Here is a 25,346-nt window from a genome sequence, read left to right as displayed (position 1 = left end):
CCGCCGCAGCGCGGCACTGCCCGATGCCCCTAAGCCCCCTCCTCCTGCGCCCCTGCCCCTATTTGCAGCCTAAACCCCTGTAATACTGCCACATTTCTTAACATCTTGGAGGGGGAGGCGGAGTGGAGAGAGGCGGAGAGAGGAGAGGGGGAGGAGGGAGCCGAAATAAAGGTGGTTTCCTTTTTTGGCAGCCAGTTTTGCTTTTGTTGAGCATGAAATCTCTGCTCCCTTAAAAATTATCCTCGGAAGAGGGCATCTCCCCTCTTCTTTTCCAATTTTTGAGCCACTTCTTCTCAGTGTGCGGGGAAAGGGAAGTTGTAAACAAATTGCCACCTTAAATTCGCGATGCGGGTCTGCGGAACGGCCGGGTTCATTGTGTTTACGAGGTTCGCTGAAATGTGTGGAATCTGGGGAAGGCAAGCACCCAGACAGGGGCCCGCCGGGGCTGCGGCCAACGCCGGGGAAACGCCGCCGCCGGGAACAGCCAGCACCCAGCCAGGACCCCCGACTGCGTCGGCCTGGGCTCTTCCCTGAGCACTCGGCTGTTTTTCGCGTTTAACCAGAAGGGAAGGGAGAGGAGGGAAAGATCCATGTGGCTGCCCTCTTCCGATCACAAATATTGTCGTAAGTTGCAGATGGCTGCCCCATTTCCTAATTCAGCTCACACGGCGTCTCCCAACGCCACGGAAATGCATCGCGAGTGAGCTCCGGCGCCCACGCTCACCACGTGGATCCCAATTTACTACCAAGTCGGGCGGGGGAATCAGAATGGGGAAGCCCGCCATACATTGTTCCCAAAGCGCTCTTGTATCCAGTCCCTGCCCTCGGCGGAGCACCCCGAGAAGGGTGAAGGCTGGGGCAGAACTTGCGGGCAAGGGTGCAGTGGTTTGCTTGTTCTTAAATGGGCTCCATCGCAGGGATTACGCAGCCCTTCCCTTCCCGGACCGGTGTGAATATTTCCTGTATTGAATGGTGTCTCTCCTCACTGCCTCGGCTTCCTCTTGTTCCCGCAGTCCCTCTTCCCAGACCTTAAAGTCACTCGGGGATGCTACGCAGGCTGCGCGTGGGGGCGCCCCTGCTGTGGCCGAGGTGCAGCTCCCACGCTGCAGCCTGACTTTGATTTATGACTAGCCCCCCCTCCCCACCCACGCCGCTCGCGTTTCCTCTGGCCGACCTGGGTTCCAGCCCGCAGGGCACCCCCCCCCCCCCCCCAAACCATGCCTTCGCGGGATGCCGGACGGGTGCGCGCAAGCGGGCGTGGACGCGCGGCCCGCGACTCCCGGGCGCTCACTCCTCCCTTCTGCTTCATCCTCAGGGGAAAGCTACTGGCCGGAAAGCGCCGCTGTGGCTGAGAGCGAAGTTTCAAAGACTCTTATTTAAACTGGGTTGTTACATTCAAAAAAACTGCGGCAAGTTCTTGGTTGTAGGCCTCCTCATATTTGGGGCCTTCGCTGTGGGATTAAAGGCAGCTAATCTCGAGACCAACGTGGAGGAGCTGTGGGTGGAAGGTAAGAAACTCCGCGCCCGCCGCGGCGCCCTCTCGTCCCCCCAACCCGGGCCCCCTTCCCTTCCTTCCAATTGATAAAGATATTTGCCAGCATACACCTAGATCCTTTCTGTGAAGAGCGAAAACCCCCTGCCCGCACCAGGGGGAATTGTTTATTGTTTGGGCGCCTGGCCAGGAGCCAGGCCCGTCCGACAAAGGCCGCGCTGTAATCTACTCCGGGAGCTGCGCTTTGCGAGCTGTTGTGGGAGAGAGTGGCGAGGGCGGGCCGGCGGGGGGCGCACGGGGGGCCCCCCTCCGCGGGACAGACCACTCCGCTCGGCCGAGGGGGCCCCCAGGTCCAGCCGCCACCGCCGCTCGCCTCGGCCGCGCGCCCAGACGCGGCCAGAGGAAGGCGTCTGCGCTCCCTGCTCGTGTCCTCAGCTTCCTTCCCTCCCCCACCCCCACCCACGGCGTCCAAAGAGAAAAGAGGGTGGGGGCAGAGAGAGGCCACCCCTCTGGCTGGAGGGAGTGTGCGCGCCCCCGGCGGCCGCGGCCGGCGCGCGGAGGGCGGGGGGCAGGAGCAACGCGGGCCTGCGGAGGCGGCGGCGTGTGTGGTCCTGTTTTTGGACAGCTTTCAACTCTTGGGGAAAAAAAACATTTGTCTCAAGGTACAAAAAAAAGGGGGGGTGGGGGAAAAGGAGTTGAAAAAAAAAACAGTAAAGCACAGACTGGAACGCTTGTTTGCAAAGTAGATTAATGTTTCCTCGCGGGTGGGGGCTTTTAAAATGGAATTATTCTGGGAGAAGGCAGTGTTTTGCAGGCTGAGAGAATTTTTTTAAAAAGTGTTTTAAGAGCGCGGGTTTGGAGGGAGGGGCCATGGGAGCTCTCCAAGGGTTCTGCCAGTCTTTTATCCACATTTCTCAATTTGGGGGTTCTTGAAGTCTTTTTTTTTTCAAGTGGTTGTAAGTTTAGAATAGATCACACATTGACAGAGACATACGCCGCCACCGCTGACGGAAACATTTTACATTCTTTTTGTAAATCTGTTTGATTCAGGGGTTTTCGGGGGGGGGGCGGCTGGGTGGGGGGGGGAGGAGGGTTGTTTTTGTTTTCTGAGGTTTTTGTTTGTTTGTTTGTTTCTTTTTGGAAAGTAACTTTGTTGGTGTTTGGAAACATTTAACTCCTGAACGCTACCTAGGGAATCTCTTATAATCAGATGGGAGAGATGGGTTGAGGTAATTATGTAGATACTTCAAACCGGAATATCTGAGGCATTCCTAGTGATATCTAAGACAAAATTTGGAAGCCTAAGAGTACATGCATGATTGCATAATTGATCCCTCTTCAGAATACTCTTGGAGACCTAGCCTTGGAGAATATTAAATCTTGCCTTGTTTGTGAAGATTCAGCTTTCAGTGTTTTGCAAGCATATGGTGAAGTCTTTAGTTGAGAAGTGACAATTAAAATAATAGTCCAAATAATTAAGACCAGAAAACATTCTTGCCTTAAGTAGCTTGGTAATTAATACAACAGTTTTCTTTGGATTGAATCCATGGGGTAATTTACCTCAACTCAGCGCCTCATTGTCATTAGTAGATAAAAGAAGGGTTTTATTAAGCACATATAATGTCTTAACAGCAAGTTTACTGTGCATCTGTAATGGTCCTAGCACAGTGCTGGGCACTGAAAGGGTCACTGAAGATGTGAGACACACTCCCTGTGCACAAATTCACACACTTAAAACTATTAGAGTTGAATGTCAGACTTGCATTAAATTTGAAAGTTAAATGGCAAAAGAAAAAACCTTCCATGGCGGTGGTGAGGCAAATTAGGGCAACCTAGAGCAGAGGAGGGAGGGAGTTCTAAGCAGACGCTCAGAAAAGGGGTCAAACAAAGGCCCAAGCTGAGTGGACAGCAGCAGTGGAGGCCCCCTGTGTGGCAGGGATAGGGTGCAGTAGCTCACTGGGGCCCTGGACCATTCAGAAATGATGTGATTGGCTAGACTGTGGGGAGCTACCCCAGGTTCTAGGGCAGAGCAAGAGATGAGTAAATTTCCCTCTGCTACTTGGACCAACAAATTTGTTGAGTGTCGATGATGATGACAAAAGACCATATCTTGTTGTTTTGAGCAAGACTTGCCAGTAGATTTTTAATAAGTTGATAGACAACGTTAACTTATTTGTGTGAGTGTGTGTTAGTCCAGCTCAGTCGTGTCCAACTCTTTGTGGCCTCATGGACTGTAGCCCCCCAGGCTCCTCTGTCCATGGAATTCTCCAGGCAAGAATACTGGAGTGGGGAGCCACTCCCTTCTCCAGGGCATCTTCCCAACCCAGGATCAAACCCAGGTCTCCTGCACTACAGGCAGATTCTTTACCATTTGAGGCACCAGGGAGTTCAGTTCAGTTCAGTCGCTCAGTCGTGTCCGACTCTTTGCGACCCCAAGCACGCCAGGCCTCCCTGTCTATCACCATCTCCCAGAGTTCACTCAGACTCACGTTCATCGAGTCCATGATGCCATCCACCCATCTCATCCTCTGTCATCCCCTTCTCCTGCCCCCAGTCCTTCCCAGCATCAGAGTCCCCCACTTAATTGTATAACATTGTATAAATATATTTAGAAGTAACTGCTAAGTTGCTTCAGTCCTGTCCAACTCTGTGTGACCCCATAGACGGCAGCCCACTAGGGTTACCCCCGTCCCTGGGATTCTCCAGGCAAGAACACTGGAGTGGGTTGCCATTTCCTTCTCCAATACATGAAAGAGAAAAGTGAAAGTGAAGTCACTCAGTTGCATCCAACTCTTAGTGACCCCATGGACTGCAGCCTACCAGGCTCCCCTGTCCATGGGATTTTCCAGGCAAGAGTACTGGAGTGGGTTGCCACTGCCTTCTCCCTTTAGAAGTAACTATGTTTGTGCATTACATAACTCATTTCAAGTCCTGGGAGGAGAAACATGCTGGGGCTCTAGCTTAGTGATAAGAGTGCTGGGGAATGACACACCTGAGATAAGACTCATTGTGCCTACTTTGGACCTCGGAGCTATTTTCCTTCCCATTCTGTTTTAGCACTTTCAGTGTGGCTCACTGATTCTTTGGCCATATACTCCATACTATCACTTGTTAAACAACTACCCTTACCATTTCTATTATCACATGCCTTACCACTCAATAGAGTAGCTATTATCTTTATTTTTATAACCTGATAGCCTTTGTAACATTTTTTTTTACTAGATGATTGAATTATTGTCCTATTTTATAAGTGAGAAATTATGGATCCTCTGTGTCTCCATGTCCACCATGCCTACTGGTGACTTAAGTCAGCCTGGTCTCCTGTTGCCTTGACCTTGATTTGCCATTCCTTCATTCCATATTCAATTCTTCCCCTGTAGAAGAAGTAACAGTTTCAGAAGTATAACTAAACCCAACCAAGGAAGCCACCATACCATTTTATAATTTTAATTTAAATTCAAAGTAGAGGTAACAATGAGGAAGTCTTGTTTGTGACATAGTGAGCTTAGTGTTTATATCAACAGCAAATAATGGAATTATTTGCTTTTCAGGGTAAGAATTCTCTGCTATCCTAAACTTTAGTAAAATGAGAAGTAACTTGGAATGTAGGTTAATTTGCACTTTAGTGTCTTAGGTACATTCTTCATCACTATCAGCAAAGAAGTCTGTTAGATAGTCATTTCTTAATAGAGACTGCAGATATTCTGGACATGAACAAGGGTGCTTGCTACACTAAAGAAACCAAGTGAATGGAGGTTGCATATTTTCTTAGTTAAAAAGCAACAGAAGAAAGGAAAGCATAAGAGATTTCAAGGAGAGAGAGTGCTGAGGAACAATTTGGAAAATGTTATTTCTTCTGTTGATAAAAATTAACATGCATATATGCAAAAGCAACTATACATTTGTACACAGGTACATTCATATCTAGATAAGATTGATTTATAGATAATGTATTAATATCTTCACTTGCCTTTATATCTGTGTATACACGTAGACTTACTACAAGTGTCCTCATATCTGCCAAAATAATGTTATCTTTTTAATATAGTCAGCAAATTAAAGGAATCCACTTGATAGGCTGTATCTTTGATTTGGCTTTCATGCTTTGTTTAACATGCTGAGGAAATATGGCTTTATAAAGACGGTTTGAATACATTGGCCACAATGTGCAGCCAATATAATCTAGATAAGGAAGATGTTTTTTATGGCATCGGTGATAAGAATTCTTTGATTCTGTAGTTACAATGTTCATACAATGATTGCTTTTTAAGAAACTGTCAATATATATTAGGTGCTAGCTTGGGTCTTAGGGTTATAGTATTTGCAAGTAAAAAATTTCAAATCTAGATTGCTTGTGAATGGAGTCCTGAGGGTGGATGAAATAATATGTGGAATGTTTCAGTAACACCAGCCAGTGGCAGCAAGGTCAGGGAGAGAGTGTTACTTAAAAATACTCATTCAGCACATGTTCTCAGTGACTGCTCTGTGTCAGGTACTGCCTGAAGCTCCAGAGTGATGTTAATGAAAGACCATCGTCCCTGTCCTCAGGGGACTTCCACCCAGCAGACACACAGACCAGTGGCAGGATAGCAGGGGCACCTTGTGGGACAGCCCTGAGGAAGGGGGCCTGAGTCAGGGTCAGTTAGGGGCAGCGCTGGTGCTGGGGCATTCCAGGTCAAAGGAACAGCATGGGCGAAGGCTCAGAGGACAGGGGTGTGGTCTCTGGGAGAATTCCCAGTGCTTACCTTTGGTTGGGACCTCAGGTTTGAGGTGGGACACCTTGAGTCTTGGAAGGTCCAGCTATGTAGCAGGAAGGTCTCTGATGTGTGCAGGGTGTTTGGCGGGTGGTGTCAGCGGGGACTTGCCAGGTATCCCTTTAGCCATTCTTTGCCTGCCTCAAGGTTTACACTAGTGTATTTGGCCTCCAGCTCCCTCCCTGGTACCAGAGAGCTTCCCCTGGATCTCACAGAAGGAAAATGTTTTCTTTTTAATCTTGCCCATTTCTCTGTTGGTTTTTCATTTTTGCTTAGCGCTTCTATCCTTCTGCCTCACTTAGTATCTACCCCTCCACTCCAACCCTCTCTGAGACATGAGTTTGTTGTCATGATTCTCCAGTGACAGAACATTCATTTATCTTTTTGAGCTTTTTGGTTTTTTCTCTAAACATTGCCTCCTTTACTGCAAAAGATAACAGCCTTGAAATGAATCCACATTGTCTTGTGTTTGGTTATTAACATCTCTGGAGGCCAGCATCAAACGAGGAGGACACAAGTTATAACTTGATCTTTTTTTTTTTTTTTTAAGGCAAATGGACTTTTTTTTTTTAATGCTTGCTTGATATTTCTAAGTGCTCCAGAGTTTGTAGTTGCCAGCATAAACCTTCAGTGTTCTTGGCTGTTTTTGGCTCTAACTTAGGCAGTTAGAGGAGATAATCGAGCTTCACCTTTTCAGTTTAGAACAAGGTTTGTCACTATTGACATTTGGGGCTGGATGATTCTCCGTTGTGGGAGCTGTCCTGTGCACTGTAGTATGTTTAATAGTATCCTTGGATTTTACCCACTAGATGCTGATAGCACTCTCCTGGATGTGCTAATTGTGTTTCTATTCATTGTCAAATGTGGGGGTGGGGGTTGCAAAATTGCCCCAATTGAGAACCAGTGGTTTAGATAGTAGGTAATAGATTGCAGATGGAAGGCTTTTATTACACTGCTAAAGCATTGCCATAAATGCAAAAGCTTTAAGATAACCCTCCCTCCCCATCCCCATATTTACTGACCCAGGTATCTAACTTTTTTCACACAAATAGTTTAAATTTTTGATTATCCTTAGAATTATATTAAGTAGCAAGTAAAAACATCATGAAAACTTGAGAACAGGTGGGGATAGGCCATAGAAGAAGGGAGAAGTGTTATATTCGGATACTTTTTTTTTCCTTTTCCTTTGGGTAACTTAATTTTGCAGATAGACCTCACTGGATTTCCAACACAGTAGACTGAAGGTTTTTAGCATGAATGTGACTTTACAAAAAGCAACAAAAGATACCACTGGACTTTGCTCATACAGCAATAACAGCTCCTTTCGGAAACCCACATAATACATGGGCTCTTGATGATCCAGTTCTCCTGATGTTCCTGTCACACACCGCTTTTCGCCAGCTGCTCTTGTGCAGCAGAACCAAAGAAACAACAAGGGACTGAAGCCTGTCTGCCAGGCAAGCAGTGCACAGGCTCTGCTCTTACTGCCAAGGTTATCAGCCAAGTTTCTGGTCTCTGGGGCTGTCAGTTTGGGGGTTTTGGCATTTCACAAAGGAGAAAAAGAAAAAGGCAACAGCTCCTTTCTGCTCCTTGGTCCCCTAGGCACTTTTAAAATGAAGACTATGTGTTTTAGATAGTTATTGATTGATTCTAACAGTGGGCACATACATGCAGGTGGAAACAATTGTGGCATATCGTTCAGATCTGGAGAAAAACGATCAAAGAATAAATGCCCAACAATAAGTGCTTTAAAAATAACAGATAGCCTCAGATGCCATCTTCCTATGGCAGCTGACCCTCTAAATCCTTATATCTCTTTGGTGCCTGCCACTCTTGACCCTCTGACAAGTTTAGAGGTCAGGCTGGGCGATGGAGTGTTTCAGATATGTGGAACGCTGCTTGGAGGTTCCAGAAGATGACAGCTTCCAGATGTATGAACCGCCAGATCAGTTTGTTTGGATTATGCTCCACAGCTGATGGCGAGATTAACGCTGGCTGGACAAGCTATGGGAGATTTGTCTGGTTTCCACAATGCCATGTTTATATTTCATTGGGATTTCTCCTTCAAAGCTGACCTGCCCATGACCCCTGCAGCTCTGTCCACTCGGGCTGAGCTGTAACTTGTCTGCCTTCCTTCTCTTATTTGGGGGGGGTGGGGGGGTGGTCACAGTTAAGCAGTGGAAGGGACTGTTTATATGGCTGCCCCCCTACTTTGTTCACACCAGTAGGACTGAATCTGCCCAGATTTAACTCCTGAAGAGTAATCTATTCAACTGGTTGAGAAGAGGGGAGTGTTTTATTTTAAACTTTTTTTTTTTTTTTGCTTTTAAAACAAGTATGGAAATAGTTTAAATTATTTGAAAGGAGACCAGATTTTATAGAAACCATTTTGCAAAAATACACTATTTTACCAGCGCTATTTTGACACTATATTGAAAAAAAAGGTTGAGAGAATTGTAGCTATGTGAGATTTCCCTAAATAATTGCCATACTTGAATGATTCTATTATTAAAATACTGTTACTTGCTTTGCTGCTCATCGGTTCCCAGAACCTTTTCTCCATCCTGCTTCCTCCCTCCTCCGTCACCTGTATCTTTGCTCTGCTCCCCTCCTCTCTACTCTCTCCCTCCCACCTGTCCGTCTTCCCACCTATTCATAAACGGCCCGAATCCAATCCTAGTGGCTCTCTGGAATTACTAGTGTGAAATCTGAAATGGTAGTAAATCTGATTAATCACAAACTGACAGGAAGGAATTAGGAAGTGTATTGTTTCAAATCAGCTGTGGGAGATGCTAGATGCAGAGCTGCCATCTGCATCTTTAGGGGTCTTAGGTTGTATGAGGGTTGGTTTCAAGACTGTTTCTTTGATGGGGTCTTATCAAGTAGATGTGTTTCTCCTATTGAAGAGTCATGGCATTTTAATGAGCTTTTGGGGTAACTTTAGAGTCCACTGCACAGAGGAGCTTGGTGCAGGCTACTATCCATGGGGTCACAAGGAGTCGGGCATGACTGAGCGACTTCACTTTCACTTAGAGTCCACTGATGTGTGGACTGTGAAACAAGTCCTAGTCCTCTGTGCTTAATGTGCCATATGAATGTGAAGAATTGGGCCCCATAGTGTTTCTGAGATGGTAAGTGAAACATACACCATGACATTCCAGCCCAGGTGTTCCCCGGGTGGAACTCTCATCAGAAAAGGTAGCATGTAGCCTGGATAGAGTTGGAAGCGGACAGGCTTCCACATCCAAATTTTGACTGATGCCGCAGCATTAGATGGTCTGTTCTCATGAGAAATCTCAGTTGACATCCCGGAATGCAGACAACTCTGCTCATGAAGGCATTTCTGGCAGCCCAGAAAGAGGAAGCTCCTTGGGATTTCCTTGGTGGAAACCTACCTCGAATACACAGTCATCATCAGGGTCACCAAAGTATACGCATTTTTATTACTCTTTGCTTCTAAACTCTACATTTAGGAGCTTTATGGTAATACTTTCTAGATTTTTTTTCTCTTAATTGGATATAGGGTTGTTATTTCCTTCACTACAATATCTCAGTTTTTCTCCATATCTCTTTAAGTTTGACAGAAATAACTAGCCTTTCAAAACAGTAGAATGCTGCCATTGAGGAACTGCTTGACTGTTGAGAGTTTTAAGAGTTCTATTTACAGAAAGATGCCTCCTGTCCTCAGTCCCTTCAAGACTGTGACCATTTTGTTGTACTGGGGGCTTAGAGCGTAGTTGGAAAAACAGCTGTCATGTGTTAAGGAAACTCGTTGGTGGGCAGTCAGGTACCTGCTAATGAGTGACAAGTTTGTTGTTGGAGAGATTTATAATGTGGAGGCAGGGCCTTATTTCTAATCCAGAAACCCAGGTGTGAGTAGGCCCAAATGATCCACACTGCATGTGAGTCCCAAAACACCACTGGCTATGGAGGCAAGGCTAGTGAGAAGCAAGCCTCCATACCACAGCACAAGCTTTATCTATTATAGTTAAAATAAATGAAAAACAGTAGACTTCTGCAATTTAGCAACCAAGATAGTCTTCAGTTATTGATGAAGCATATATGAAAGTAAACAAAAGGAGCTGGAAGTGGGCTTTGTTAAGTCAATGTGCATGATTTTTTTTTTCCTTTTAAATCATTGCTTAAGGGCTTCTGGCCCCTAGCTCAGGAATCCTGCCCAAAAATGCCAGATGTATTACACAGTCAAGTACTGCAATGTAAACACTCCTCTGTGCCATGAGGCAGGGTGGTCCACCTCCTGTTTAAGAAGAGCAAGAGACTGAGAGGGAATGAGAGGGGTTAGCCTTCTACAGTGAGCACAGTAGTGATCCCATCATTTGTATTTTTAGCTGCATAGTCAAGATTTGAAACTACAAAAAACCTAGATGAGTTAATACGTTGGACTAGTAAGGAAAAGCAACTTGAATTGGGATGCCAAAGAGAGAAAGATGTGGCTTGGATAATGTTGCTTCATTGGGTCAGATAAATTTATATAAAATTGAACAGAATGGTGGGGTGAGCTGATAGGAAGAAAGCTATTGTCTTCATAGCAGCATCCTCAAGCTACTATGAGCCTTACCCTTATTATCTGCTGCAAGGAAAAGCCAGCTTCTTTCACAGTCTCTTTATGCTGGTTGGTACACCTTCTGTGTGTAAACCTAAGATTTATCACAAGACTGTTCTGGTCTTTTGTAGCCGGGGTGGGGGTGGGGTAACCCAGGTTACACTGCAAAATGAATGACCTTCGAGTTTGCTCGCAATTTCTAAATTTAAATAAAGAATTTACTGTTTATGATCATTTGGAGGTGAGAAAGCAAGCACTTCGGGCCATCCCTTCAGTAGAATGTATCTTATGTGCTGTGGGCAGTTCAAGGAAATTGGAATGGCTAGACAGATCTGCACACCCAAATAATCAAATACTAAGCAGTGCTTACAGTGACTAGACTCAGGGTTTTTAAAAACTAATAGGAAGGTGTTTTGTGAGTTAGGAGGAAATGGGGTTTCAGCTTGGACTTTCAGCTTGGGAATTGTTGAAACAACCTATGATAATATTACCTTGGTTTAATAAATCCATTCTGTAGAATGAGAAAATTGCTTTAAGAAACATGATAAAAAGAGGAACTTTGAGATTAAGGAAGATGTAGGCTTTTTGACTCTCTCCTGCCCTCCTCCCCCCTCCCTTCCCAACCACTTTTTTTCTTGTTTCTTTCTCTGAATTCTCGCATCTTCCCCACCCCCATTCCCTCCCTTGATTTCCTTTGCTCCTGCAGTGGAGAAACCAGAAAATCTCACAAAATAGATGTAAGTATCACACAGTATCTTGTTAAATAGAAACTTTTTGAAAGATAAAATAAGAATTTTCCCAAACTACTTTTAAGATATTCTTCCTCTTACCTGATTTTCCCCCTTGAGAATCATTCAGTGTTGTAATAAATTTAAAAAAATGATACCATCATTTTAATCCACACATGATCCAGAAAAGAGCTGCACATGTTTAATACCTTGCTTAATTGCAAACAAAGCTTGCAATTTGAGAGAATTGGGATTAGGGCTAAATATCTATTAACTGCTCTTTCTAGAGATTTGAGGGATAGGATGACCCTTTTTTTTTTCTTTTTTTTTTTTAAATAGGCTACAGTTTCACATGGCTTCCAAAAGAAATCTCTCTCCCTTTTTGTTTCCCACACCAATTGATTTATCATTTTGCTTGCAAGCAGATCCAGAATGTTAGGGCAAGAACACACTCACTTTTTTCTCGTAACTTTTTTGTTGCGGACCGAAACCAGTTGACTTGAATAAATTTTTCTGAGGCCTGAATGTAGCCAGCAACGTGGAAAAATCTTGCCATTCAGGGCCGTCTGAATGTACATTTCAGCCACACAGTAAGCTGCATTGGTAGGCACTGGACTGCTAAATACAACCATTTTTCGCAGCAGCGAGTTAGACAGGTGATTAGCATAATTAGCACCGAGCAGCTATACATATGGTAATGCTGAGTGTGTAAATGCCAGCTGCGGTGTAAAATTTATGTCAGGGGTCGGCAGGGCTGTGCGAAAGTATTGTGTTCCAGCTGCAGGTCAGGGCCGCCAAAGCTTACCTCCTTTTCTCTTGTTGGTGAATACACCAAACAGAAGAGAAAGACAGAAATATAACAGATACGGCTTTGATGGAACAGCCTGGTTCTGTGCAAGAAGGACTGTTCTATAAAACACACGCACACACTCACACACACTTGCAGAAATCCCATTACTTTCTCTACAAATTGTATTTACTTCATGCAGGGTCCACAGGAGTGGTGGCAGCCAGGATGGGAGGTTTGGGTAGGTGAATGGGCCAGATGATTTCACGGGAAGAAAACTTTTCTGTCGGTGAAAGTTTTTAAAAGGAGTTTAAGAGTTGTGCTCTTGGTTTCGTCCCCCATCCTCTCGTTTCCCCTGGCTTGCCCCACCCCTGATTCCATCCACTACTTGTGTCCATGGTGTTTTCCTTCAGATTAAATGGGGAAGCCTCCCCTCCTCCCTGGGAGAGCTAGTGCAAGCATCTCTAGAAGAATGAGAATTGACCACCATGGAGGTGTTTGTTCACCTTGAGCATAGTAAGGTTACAACACTCTCTCTTCCCAGGCTGCTTGACTGGTTTTAGCAAAGGGCTGGAAGAAATGCTCCCTTGGTAGCTATGCTCAGTGACATTCCACCTACTGCCACTGGGAGACCCACGAAATTCTTTATGGATAGGAAAAGAATCGGGTAGGTTTCTTATTTTAAAAAGGAGACAGTCTTCAGTAGTTCATGTCCTTTGAAATGTACCCCAAGAGACTTTATTGCTAAGAGGAGTTGAGGCAGTTTTGCCCTGGAAGCATTTTTTCTGCCACCTCCCTGCAGCCCCACTTTTCAGTTGGTGGCTGTAGGGAGTGGTGGTGGTGACAGAATATAGTTCACACCATGCTGACCTAGTGATGAAACTTCCTCACAGCACCAGGGGGTCCTTATGCATCGGGCCCCTAATCCAGCTAATCCTGATGGCAACACAATCATGAAAGTGGCCCCCAATGACGTGCGTCTCCCCACACAGATGCAAGAGGGAAGGGTCAGTGCAGGAGATGGAATTCCACAAGGACCAGGGAGCCTCTGTGCGAAGGTGGGGACTCATATCGTCTCCCCCACCCCAAGCTGCTCAAGTAGGAGGCCAGTGAAAAGAAGCTCAGGCTGGATAATGGCAAGGAGACTGTTCAGAGCAGAGAGGTGATGTCAGCCTCACAGAAGCCCGGGAGAAGGGAACTGGGGTTAATGTTATGCAACAGCCTGAATGCTAGATAGAGAGCCTGCAGCTTTGCAAAGGCATTCAGTTTTGTTGTTGTTCAGTTGCTTTGTATTTTTATTTTTTTGAATGAAGATATTAGGAGGACTTAAACTGAGAACTTAGAACTTGATAACAACGGGCTGTCTTTGGTCCCTGATTCTTCTTCCCGGTCCAGCATTGCCTCTGAGCAAACATGCCACTCTGTGTCGGACCCTCCTGGGCTTGCTCAGCTCCTGCAGAAGGATGGGCCTGGGGTTTACATCTGCCTGCAGTAGCATTTGAGCAGTCGGGGGAAATCACTGTAGGGCTTGGGACAGTTCACAGCTGGGCAAGTATGCGCTTAGAGATAGAGCCAAGCTCCACTCTGCCACATTCTGCTGGAAGCCAAGGACATCTTGAGCTCTGCAGGCTTGACTTCACTCGGCCCCTCTTAGGTGGGGTTGACCGCAGCCCTCATTTACTGCAGCAGCAAGAGACCAGTGAAGAACGGGCCTCCTGACAGACGCAGTGTCATCTTGGGAATTGGTGGCCCTGTAAGAAATACTGGGTGGGGGGTGGGGCAGTGCAGGCAGCAGGTCCAGTGTGGGCAGAGCGCTGGGCTGACCTGATCGTGTCCGACAGGGCGAGCGGGAGGCTTCAGGAAAACCATTCAGAGGAAGCAGCCCGGGTGGGAACAGATGGCACCACAAACAGCTGGTGTGGGGGACTAGTAGTAGGCGCATGCTCAGAGCTGCTGCTACCACAGCACTTGGCCCTCCTCGTCCCCCGACGCAGTCCCTGGGGAGGCGTTGCAATGTGTCTGTCCGGCTCTTGTCTTGTTTTTGCTGTTTTCATGGCACTGGGCTCTGTTCATGAAGACAGATTCTCTTTGGGCTATATGACTGTAGCATTTTCCCATGGCAATACCCAAGGGCACAATCCCACCAGGAGGAAAAAAAAAAAAAACAGCCTAGAAGCTTAAGAAGCATTTGGCTAGTCATGAATAAAAGAGATGGGTTGAAGAGTGACTGAAACTCACAGCCCAGAAGTTTTCAGCCCATTGCCCAAATTACTGAATCTTCATTTTTTTCCAGTTTAGAAAATGAGCTGGTGCTAATAATTTTACAGTTACACTCTTCTTTTAGAGATTTGTACTTTTTCATGCTCACAATTACCAATTGCAAGATTGAAAAGAGGACCTGAAGCAACTAAAGGGGGGAAAAAAATCTGTCTAGAGGCTGTTAGATAATTCATGGGATTAATCAAATGCAAATGCCCCACTTGCATATACACAGACCCCATTTTCTTAATTGGACTCTGAGTGGGTACTTTTCAGGCTGAAAGGGTCATTTGTTTTGACTGATTGACTTTTGAGGCTTTGGGGAGAATTAATATCTTATACAGATGACTGCCTGTTCCCAAGGCTCTGTATTGAGGCTGTTCATTCATTTATTCATCCGACACACTGAGTGTGAGCCGAGGTGAGTGGGCAGCGGACAGTTCCTCCCTGAAAGGACTTGGAATTTATTGGGAAAAACACTTCGGTTGGTCCTTCAGAACATCTTTATGTGAATTACAATACGCTTTTGGCAAAAGCTTTTTGCATGAATGCCACAGATGTTTATTAAGCTCTGTGCGAAAGGCCGTGCTGAGGAAGGATCCAGCAGAACATCACAGGGAACGTCTGAGGTCTGCCATGGACTGGAAGGGCACTGACCCGGAGCCCTGAGCGGAAGGGTTTCCCACCTATCTGATGGCCCTTCTTCACCTGGGAAAATTATACTTAGTTGAATTTGGAGAGGGAAGGATCAGCCTAACTTGATGAAGAACTTTTTTGCAGAAGTGATCCTTTGTACACCACTTCTTTGAAAAAACTGGTTTAAGCCTCTGGTTTCTGAAAAATGAAATGGTAGACTTTGTAGGTCAGGAGGCTTAGAGCTGTGCGCCCTCATCACTCTGCTCCTCTAAGACAGCCTCTCTGGGGACCACAGGAAAATGGGGCCTGTTCACTGCTGCCCTTGGAGTCCTATGGAAAAAAAAAAAAAAAACTATCTCCTTGATGGTGGTAAAAAAATCTGAGAGGTAACATTGCTGTCCTTTAAATAAAGATAGCAATTATTCATCCTGTGTAATTCTAAAAGCTCTATTGGTGGTCTGGTATGTGGAATTGGGCACTCCCCAACTCATGTCCTCGGCTGGTGCACAGAAGCCCCAAGGTTTGCAGGGCAGTTGGTTAAAGGTTGACTCCACCTTTGCTATCAGCTGGGAACCTTGGGCAAGTCACCCAAACTCTGCAGCTGTGTTTCCTGCTCTGTAAAGGATGGGTGACAATATATGCCCTTCAATAGACAAACTAATGGAGGGCTGCTCAGCTCCTGGTTAAGGGTTTGGGAAACTTCACCTAATTGTCAGTCTTCACACAATCCTGTGAGGTTAGTAGTGTCATTTTTACCCCACATTACGGAGAAGGTTACTGAGACTCAACTACATCCCAAACTTCAGCTGCTTGAGTGGCAAGGCTGGGACTCAGAACCCAGGTCTTCTGAGCTCTGTTCCTATCGCCTGTCCACCTACCTTGCTCCAGCTTGATGGGGTGGGTAGCACTAAGCAGAGAAGAAATGGCAGCCTGCTCCAGCATTCTTGCCTGGGAAATCCCATGGACAGAGGAACCTGGCAAGCTACAGTCCATGGGGTCCTCAAAGAGTCAGACACGACTTAGCAACTAAGCATAGCACTGTTACTGCTAAGCTGCTTCAGTCATGTCTGACCCTGTGCGACCCCATAGATGGCAACCCACCAGGCTCCGCCATCGCTGGGATTCTCCAGGCAAGAACACTGGAGTGGGTTGCCATTTCCTTCTCCAATGCATGAAAGTGAAAAGTGAAAGTGAAGTTGCTCAGTCATGTCCAACTCTTAGTGACCCCATGGACTGCAGCCTTCCAGGCTTCTCCATCCATGGGATTTTCCAGGCAAGAGTACTGGAGTGGGGTGCCATTGCCTTCATAGCACAGCACTAAGCAAAATGTTTAAAGATAAGTAAATAATGAGTGTTGAAGGGCTTTGCAAATGGAAAGCACCACACGCATAGAAACTTTATTTTGTGTCCCAGGATCCTCAGTATCAGTTTTCCTGAGTCTTGTTCAAAAAGCTCAGTTGTTATTTTGTTGCTTTGTTGAGTTTAGGAGAAGGAAAAATTGAGAGGACTTCAGACTGTGATAGAGGTGCATACTATTCTTGCATTGAGTTTATTTTTAATTCAGGTGCCTGTCAAGTAGCTTTGGTATTTTTCTCTTTTTGTTGCATGGGAGTCTTAATTTTATGTGTTCTTTGCAGAAGGATCAAGAAATAGAGGTAAACCTCCCCCCGCAAAGGGAAGCAGGTAAACATTATTCATAAACCACCACATGGTAATAACCATGTTCACATGGCTGTATCCCCACATCTATATGACAAATGATGAATCTTATGGGTCATTCTGCTCAGTAGTCAAAAATGACTATGCAGTATTGCACAAATATGAGATTTTTTAAGTAATAATGAAGGACTTTGACCTTGACGATGGTAAAGAGAAGGGAGCAAAACATGTCCCCCATACCACACCTGTAATTTCGGTCACCTGAAATGGCTTCCTGAGACCACAGCTCCACACTTGTGCATGCTAACCAAGATAGGAAGACAAGGATCATCTCGGGGACCATCACTGAGCTGTGATTTTAGGATAGGCATTTGCTAGAGGAGCAAAAGTCAGTAAGTCCATAAAATTGCCCTGTCCAGAGGGGCTTCTCTTTCTGGTAGCTTCTTCCAGGGTGCTTTGACTGAATACTAACGTAAGACCATGTGAACGCCGTGCGGTTTATGACACAGGTTCACCCGAGAAGGAGCTCAGTCTGCCAGAGCAACCAAGTGAGTGATCAGGTCATGGTCTCACCAAGCTCCAGCCATTCTTGCCTTCTTTCTCTCCCCACGGCAAGGCAAACCTGAGGACTTTGTGATTGCTGGTTCTTCTGGCCAGAATGCTGTTCCCCCAGCTCTTCCACATCAACATCAGCAGTTCTTCCTTCTAGGTCTTCCCTGGCAACTCCATCTGAATTGGCCCTTCCCCTGCTCTCCACCACCCAGTAACTCACAGGGCATCCCCATCTTGATTTCCTCCTTGGTACTTGTCATGCCATGAAGCTAGCACACATCAGTTTGCTTGTGTACTGTCTCTTTGCTTCACTGGCCAGAGAGCCTCTTGGAATTGTCTTAGCCACCACACACCCCGGTGTGTAGCACATAGCACTTAACCCCTGGCTGAATGGTTTATAGTACAACTATTTATCAAAGCAAGTGGGTATCAACTAAACTTTTTAAAAAGTTACTAAATAGTTTTTCAAAAACATTCATATTTGTTTGTGTAAGATGAAGTATTAAGTAAAATGTGGTCACATAATATGGAAAAATAATTTAACAGTACTCAAAAGTAGGACATAGCATAGCCGGTTGAGGAAACTTTAGAATTCAGAGTCCTTCACCTCTAGTTGTTAAATCTGCCAGTGAGAATAGTGTTGGTTGAAACTGGTTGTCACATTAGTGAAATATTCATATTTATCACTAGAGCAAAGAAGTGGACTAGCAAAAAGTCTATAGATATGACAAGTATACCCCTTTATTAAAATGTAGGTGTTAAATATACATCTTAAAAATTCTGAAAAGATGGTGTTATATAATTCCTGCCTTGTAGGAAATAGCATCATTTCTGAAACCAACTGTGATAAATTAATTGATCCATTATCAGGTTGGTCTAGAAGAGTTTTAAGTTCTTAGCAGCATGAATCTTGCATTCGATTTTTATTTTTGTGTGCACTCCTCTCAGGTCATCACTGTATTGGTTCTAGTTACAGGCAGCTTCTTGGCTGGGGTGGTGGCTGGGGGCCGGGGTGGGGGTGGAATGTCTGTGGTCCCACTTTGATGTTGTTTGTTTTTACCGCATGGTTTTAACTCAGGTGACATTTTAAGCTTCAGTAAAGGTAAAGCAAGTACTACAACTTTGTAAACAGCATGAGAAATCATGTACTATGCCAGTGTTTAAGGAGGCAGGTAGAAATATAAATGATTGATATGTGTGGGGCATTGATGTCTTATGTCCAGAGAAAAGGAAGGGACTGAGCTAGCTTTTTTTTCGAAAAGGCTATTTGGAGCTCCTTGGTGTGCAACTCTGTGGTTTTCTGAAGTGACCTCTGGACTAGTAATTGGCTTTTTTTTTTTTTTTTTGGCCTCAAACAGCTTTTCTATTTCTGGAGAACGTGGATTGAGTGCAATTTAGTTCACTAGCTAATTGGTTGAAATAATGCATAGTGATTCCTGCCAGAAGGAGCCAGACCCTGCCTGCAGGCAGCTTTAGTGGAGGATCCTGAGAAGGCCTGTGGCGTTATGTAAATTCTTCCTCTATTGCAAGTTGTTTCCTAGGTTTTCCTATGGTCTCTAACTTTGCATTTATTGCTAGGGCCTCAATAATTCCCTGGGCATTTATCAAAATTTTCTACAGCATCTAAATAGTTTCTATAGCCAACTGATCATTTCCCTGTCTCTTCCCCTCCCTCTCTCTGCCCCTCTCTTCTCCCAACCACCCCTTCCCACTTAACCTCCCCTCCCCCTTCCTCTTCTCTCTCGAACACACACAGTATGTTCAACCTCACCTCACAGAGTTCTGCGGTGGCCTTGGCCATCTGCGTGAACCTGCACAGATGACCCTGCCAGTCTGCAAATCTGGACTAGTTTTCCTAATGAGGGCATTATTTGCTTTTTATCCTGCTCTCTTGTTTATAAAATATGCCAAGAGAACTAAACAACCCGCTGTTCCCAGTACTTATTTACTTGCTCAAACCAAATGTTTATGTCCTTGAATACTAAACTTGAAGAAAAGGGATTTCTCCTCGTGGGAAAACTGAGGTGATCCTTGAGGGTTCTTTCTGAAAGATAGCTGAAGGCCTGCTTTTCAGTAAACATTCAGCTTACAGTGCCTGTAGGAACTGGAGCGTGTGGGTGCTCCAGGATTCTCTTACGTTTGCTGCCCCTGCGGGCCTTCCCTCAAAGCCCTGACTTACCCATGTTGAATCAAAGCAGCCTCTTCAGAGCTTCTTCTCACAGCGCCCATCCATGCCCACGGCCCATCTGCGCACACAGCCCCATTGGGAAGTGAAACTCCCTTCTGCCATATGTTGCAGCATCCTGAGCTCGGCATGTTCTAAAGCCCTAACTGAAGTATAACCTAGGACCTGAGGAAGAAGACAAGCAGTTTTTAGTAACAGCGTTACTTGGGCTTCATCGTGCTGGCTTTTCTCATGCCCAGCCGTGGCTGCTTGCTGGAGATTCTGGGGCGGGGGTTCAGACTTACTAGGGAAGCTTCCAGAACACAGGCAGCCCACCCCCAGGTGACTCAGAACCTGACACCTGTGCTTTCTGGATGCTGAACACGTGAGTCTGAGAGAGCAGGTTCCAGGGCCTCCCAAGACAGCCACGGCGGATCCATGTGGTTCCTCTCAAGTGGGATTTCCCCTTGTGCATCTGACATGAATCACATTATTTATTTTCTCCTGGCAAGTTTTGTGCTAAATACACATTTGCCACCTTTCCTTATTTCTTTTTCCAACAAGGAGAAACATTTCCTTGTTACCTTTGCCAGATTATTTAGGAGAAGAGTGTAAATTGAAGCCATTTATCTTGAAATGCACTGCAGGGCCACATTGTTTATACAAGTGAAAGAAATTGTAACAGGGGTATTTGGTCTGGTCTGCAAGGAAAAGGTGTCTCAAGTTTTCCTTCCCCCTCCCCCTTATACATATGGTGTATTAGTTAGAAGGTGCACAAAGCACGCATGCATTAGGTTTGCGTATGTGACAGGCAGGACCATTGTTAATAGGTTGAGTATTTTTAATATGTTTGTTATTGGTAGAGTTCACATTGCCAATCATAATAAAGTGAACGTTACTCCTCTAACATCAGCCATACATCTTCATGACCAGAGCTCATTTATCACGTACCCTGCTCCTTTTAATGAGATAATGGAATGTGAATTTGGGGATTTTGCTGTTCTAATTGAAACCTCTACATGTTTACCAGTTGGTGGACGAGTGAGTCGTGAATTAAATTATACTCGTCAGAAGATTGGAGAAGAGGCTATGTTTAATCCTCAACTCATGATTCAGACCCCCAAGGAAGAAGGTGCTAACGTCCTGACCACAGAAGCGCTCCGACAGCACCTGGACTCGGCGCTCCAGGCCAGCCGGGTCCATGTATATATGTATAACAGGTAAGGTGGTGGGGAGAGCATGCTGCCTTTAGACTCCTTTGTTTTAGTCAATAAAGTTGCTCTGGAAGTACACCTGGAGTGTTAGTTCAGATAGTTTTCCAGTGAAATGATTTTTAAAGTCTTGATTTGTCTCTAGAGTTTAGTTAACATTTGAATTACATTACTTTACAATGTATTTTCAGTAAGTATCTTGGCACTCTACCCAAATGAGTATGGTCCTTCAAACAGCCATTTGGGTGGCTGCCTACCCATTCCAAAGATGTTTCACTATTTTAGATATTTCTGGACCAGTTACATTTTTGTCAATTCACAAAGAATAAGAAAGAAGTTACTTCTCATTACTTTGTATTCAGTACAGATGTGAACAGTTGGTGTGTGTTACCGAAAACAACAAAAAAATAGTTTGAAGTACTGTGATGAATTCCTGGGGACAGGTAGGCAGAGTAAGGTGGATTAACACACCTTTGCAAAATACTGCCCTTCAACTTTGTAGCTGATTTAGCAATGCTGTGGATGTAGTAAAAGCATAAGAAGAGTTCTGGAATGAAACCACCAGTCGTTTTTCTTACCTATCTAAACAGAGTATAGGGACTACGTCCTATCGATTCTTATACCCCAACACTTAGATCAGAGTGTAGGGACCACATCTTATCCATTCTTGTACCTCAGCACTTTAATCAGAGCAGGCACTTGGAGTTGCTTGACTGAGTAACTGCTTGGATTGCTGAATTTAAACTGAATCTTCTCCTAGAATTGAAAATACCTCTGGGTTGGCATTCACCTAACTTTATCCTCCCCCCCCCCCCCCGCCCCCGCCCATCATCAAACACCTCTAAACTGAGTGCTTGGCAAGAACAGTTTCTCCTAGGAGGGAAGAGGAAGCAGCAGGGTAGATATATTCATTGTCCAGAGAGAATGAAGGGTGGAGAGTAAAACCAAAATCTGTACTTGTCCCTCCTACTGTAACCTCCAAGTTCCATGGTCTTAATTGGATTGACTCTAAAACCCACACAGCTGGAGATCAAGTCCTCAGGCCCCAGTGTAGGACAAGTCATCTATCTTTGGCATACCTTTGTTTCCTCATCTGTGAACTAAGTTTGTGATCATATGTGCGCTCTTCTCAGGAGGTTACCAGAACAAGATCAGGTGCGTGGACGTCTGCAAGGGCTCTGGAAAAGGGAAGGAGGGGTTTTAGTGCTGTTGTCAGGCAGACTTGGCCCGAGAGCCCATCTTCACTCTTCTCAGCACAGCCCTCTCAGTCTGTAAGGAGTGCTGCCGGGGAAGCAATCAACCAGTGCAGTTTTGCAGAGCTTGCAAGTGGAGGCCCATAAAGAACCTGGAAATGGGTGTCCCAGAGCTGCTGTAAGCATACCCAAAGCATTCCTAACAAAACGGGACCCTGCCTTAAGAGGGCTTGTCCCTTACACACTTAAGGAGAAGGTGGGAGCATCTGTACAATGAAATCACCATCTTACACAACAATGGAACCAGAGAACTTTTATGCATTGACCTGAACTTTAAAGAATACCTCATTCAACCCATTTCATTTTTTTTAGGTGAAAAAACTAGAATTTAATTAATTAAAGCATTTGTCCGAGTTCAAATAGTTATCAAATAGTAGTGCCAGGTTTCAAACCCTTTCTTCTGACTCTAAGCCAAGTGGATTTTCTGAAGCATAGCCATGCCCTTCTCAAGCAAGTGTAAGAAAGAGTTGATAAGTGATGTTGAGAACCTACTAGTGCTAGATAGTACGTGTTGTGCTGTATGGAATTAAAATGTAAGTATATGTATAGATGGATGAGTGGTAGGTGGATGGATGGTTGGGTGAGTTGGGCACTGCTCTTAGGAGCTGACAGCCTATAGTTAGGCAGAGGAAAGACAATACAGAGAAGCAGGTACAGAGCAAACACAGGCAGTCTCTCCTGCAGGTGCTCGTGTCAACAAGGAGAGCACTGTTCTGGGGTTCAAGAGAAAGGGGTCACTTTCAATGGGACTGATCAAAGAAAGCTTAGCAGAAAGGTGGCATTTCAGCAAGGCGCTGAGATATATGGGAAGTTTCCATAAGGAAGAGGGCAAAGTCCAGAATGCCCTTTTAGGTAACTAGTATAAGAGAGAAAAAGGAGCTCAATGAAATAGAGCAGTCTAGAGGGAGTTTTATATATGTTTTTCTTTACTTGGAATTCTCATCATTACCCTTTCCTAGTTTTCTTTTTCCAAATTGGACTTATTTCCCTGATACACTTGGGGAAAAGGTCTGGGTTTATTTAGCACTCTTTTAGGGATAACAAAACTCTGTAATAGACAGATGATAGTTAATAGAGGTAATTGTTGATCAGTATATTTAATATAATTTCTGTAGGACAAGAATAGAAGAATGTAAAGTGGGAAACCAATCTACCTGGAAATGTTGTTTACATTTGTGGTTAAGAGGAGAAACATTCATTTTGAACACTGTTAATAAGGACATTACCGTGGACTGCAGCATGACAGGCTTCTCTGTCCATCATCTACTCCCAGAGCTTGCTCATCCAGTCAATGAACTTCACTAATTTAGTCCCCACCTATTTTGAATTTCTGACAATTCAGGTCTGAATTATCTGCCCCAAAGTTGTTTAATGTATGTGGAAAAGCAGGTTAATGGTGTAAACAAGATTATTGGGAGAACACTTAAGAAAACAAGACTTTTCAAGTACTTTGGTAGCATTCATTTACATAAACACCCCACATGTTAATTACAGTTGTGTATTATCTATTCATTAAAGTAAGCTTGTTGAATCTGTTTGGCAAAGCTCTGCTCATTTTGACAGATACTGAAAAGTGATCAAAATTGGAGTTCTTTCTGTACATTCTGTAGTTCTGATTTTGCACAGATTTCCTTTATTACAAGAAATATTTGTCTCTGCTTTTTATTTTATAGGCAGTGGAAATTGGAACATTTGTGTTATAAATCTGGAGAACTTATCACAGAAACAGGTTACATGGATCAGGTATATATTTTATTTTTGTTTGCAAAAAATTCTCAAATAGCCCAGTAGTATACATTAGCATAATGCATGGCCTGTTCTTTTCAACTTTGACAGATAATAGAGTATCTTTACCCTTGTTTAATTATTACACCTTTGGATTGCTTCTGGGAAGGGGCGAAGTTACAGTCTGGGACGGCATACCTACTGTAAGTGTGTGATCTTATTTTCTGCTCTCTGTGATTTCTAAACCCTAGAATCTTTCTCATGTTACTTTATCATTGCTTATTCTATTTTAGTTTTGAATAAAAAATAAAAACATTGAAATTCCATGTGCATGGTTTGAGTGAATAGCTGGGGGAGAGGGCAGAATGTTTTTCCTCTTTTCAAAAAAAGTTCTGTAGGCATCATTAAATTTCATTCACTTTTACCAGCCTATTTATATGCAAATAAAATGCAAATTATTTCAGAGTGTGTGTGATTTTTAACTCTTTAAAATGTTTGCAGTTTTGCAGACCTAGCATTTACATAGGTTTAGCTTATTTTTTAAGGAGAGAATTTATTAATGGGTTCATGTTAAAGGTTAAGATCTTCCTGTTAAGTGAAATGCTAACCTTTCTTTGGATCACATTAATGACATTTAAGAGAGAAACCTACTATCTTTGAAGGCCATGGTAAGGGAGGCTTCACAGTTGAATATTATGTATACCACATCATTTAAGGAATAATTGTTAATTAATGTAGACATTTTCAGTTAATTATGCAAGAGTTAGTGCTTGGGTTATTGTTTCTCTTCTAGCCTGCACATATCTGCAAAAGCAATTTGCAGTGGCCATACCCTGACCTTCAGTGTACAGTTTTAGATGGGAAATAAGGGGTTTTATGTTTTCTGGTTGGGAGATTCTGAATAATGACTTCAGCCTGGTTGAGCAGCTACAGTGTGGTTTGAACCACATAACAGGCAGCCAAAAGCCTTTCTGGTCTGTCAACAGCACAAATTCAAAAGTGAGTGTGGAGGGAAGTGTCCTTCATGGCGGTGATGGCAGAGGCAGCAGGGGTCTTGTGGGGTTGACTGCTGGGCTGTCAGAGAGCACTCATAAGTATGGGATTATTAAAGGTAATGGAGATCAAATATTTTTATTGATGACATTTACAAAGCATTTATTAGGCTGGCAAATGCTAATTTGACTTTGTGATTTCCCCCCCTCCTCCCCTCCCCCCTGAATTTTGGGTTTCAGTCTTCTGCTTCGGAGGACCCATTTGGCTAATTTTGTTTTTAGGTATTAAATATCCTGTATCAGCAAGTAAAGATTCTTTAATGTTTTTGTTAGTTTATAAGCTTTCTGCTTGCCATGTCCATTCGTGAATTATTTTCCCGATATAGGTTTGCATATAGGGATACTGGAAAGGAGGATTCCCTGGTAGCTTAGCTGATAAAGCATCCGCCTGCAATGCAAGAGACCCCGGTTCAATTCCTGGGTCGGGAAGTTCACCTGGAAAAGGGATAGGCTGCCCACTTCAGTGTTCTTGGGCTTCCCTGGTGGCTCCACCCATAAAGAATCCGCCTG

At 44.4% G+C, this 25,346-nt stretch overlaps 1 protein-coding gene across 1 annotated transcript in view; it reads left to right on the top strand.

The window, feature by feature from the left end:
• Positions 1 to 25,346, top strand: part of PTCH1 (patched 1) — a 58,698-nt gene that overhangs the window by 504 nt on the left and 32,848 nt on the right. Inside the window, exons 2-5 of the mRNA XM_052644817.1 lie at positions 1,316 to 1,508; positions 20,626 to 20,815; positions 23,733 to 23,802; positions 23,896 to 23,987. Of these exons, the coding sequence (XP_052500777.1) occupies positions 1,316 to 1,508; positions 20,626 to 20,815; positions 23,733 to 23,802; positions 23,896 to 23,987 (545 nt within the window). The remainder of the gene's footprint in view (positions 1 to 1,315; positions 1,509 to 20,625; positions 20,816 to 23,732; positions 23,803 to 23,895; positions 23,988 to 25,346) is intronic.

This window comes from Budorcas taxicolor, chromosome 8 (genome assembly GCF_023091745.1).
Source record: "Budorcas taxicolor isolate Tak-1 chromosome 8, Takin1.1, whole genome shotgun sequence".
In the NCBI taxonomy this organism is placed as follows: Eukaryota; Metazoa; Chordata; class Mammalia; order Artiodactyla; family Bovidae; genus Budorcas; species Budorcas taxicolor.
Note: the sequence above shows the minus strand (reverse complement) of the source record. Positions and strands in the feature narration are given on the sequence as shown.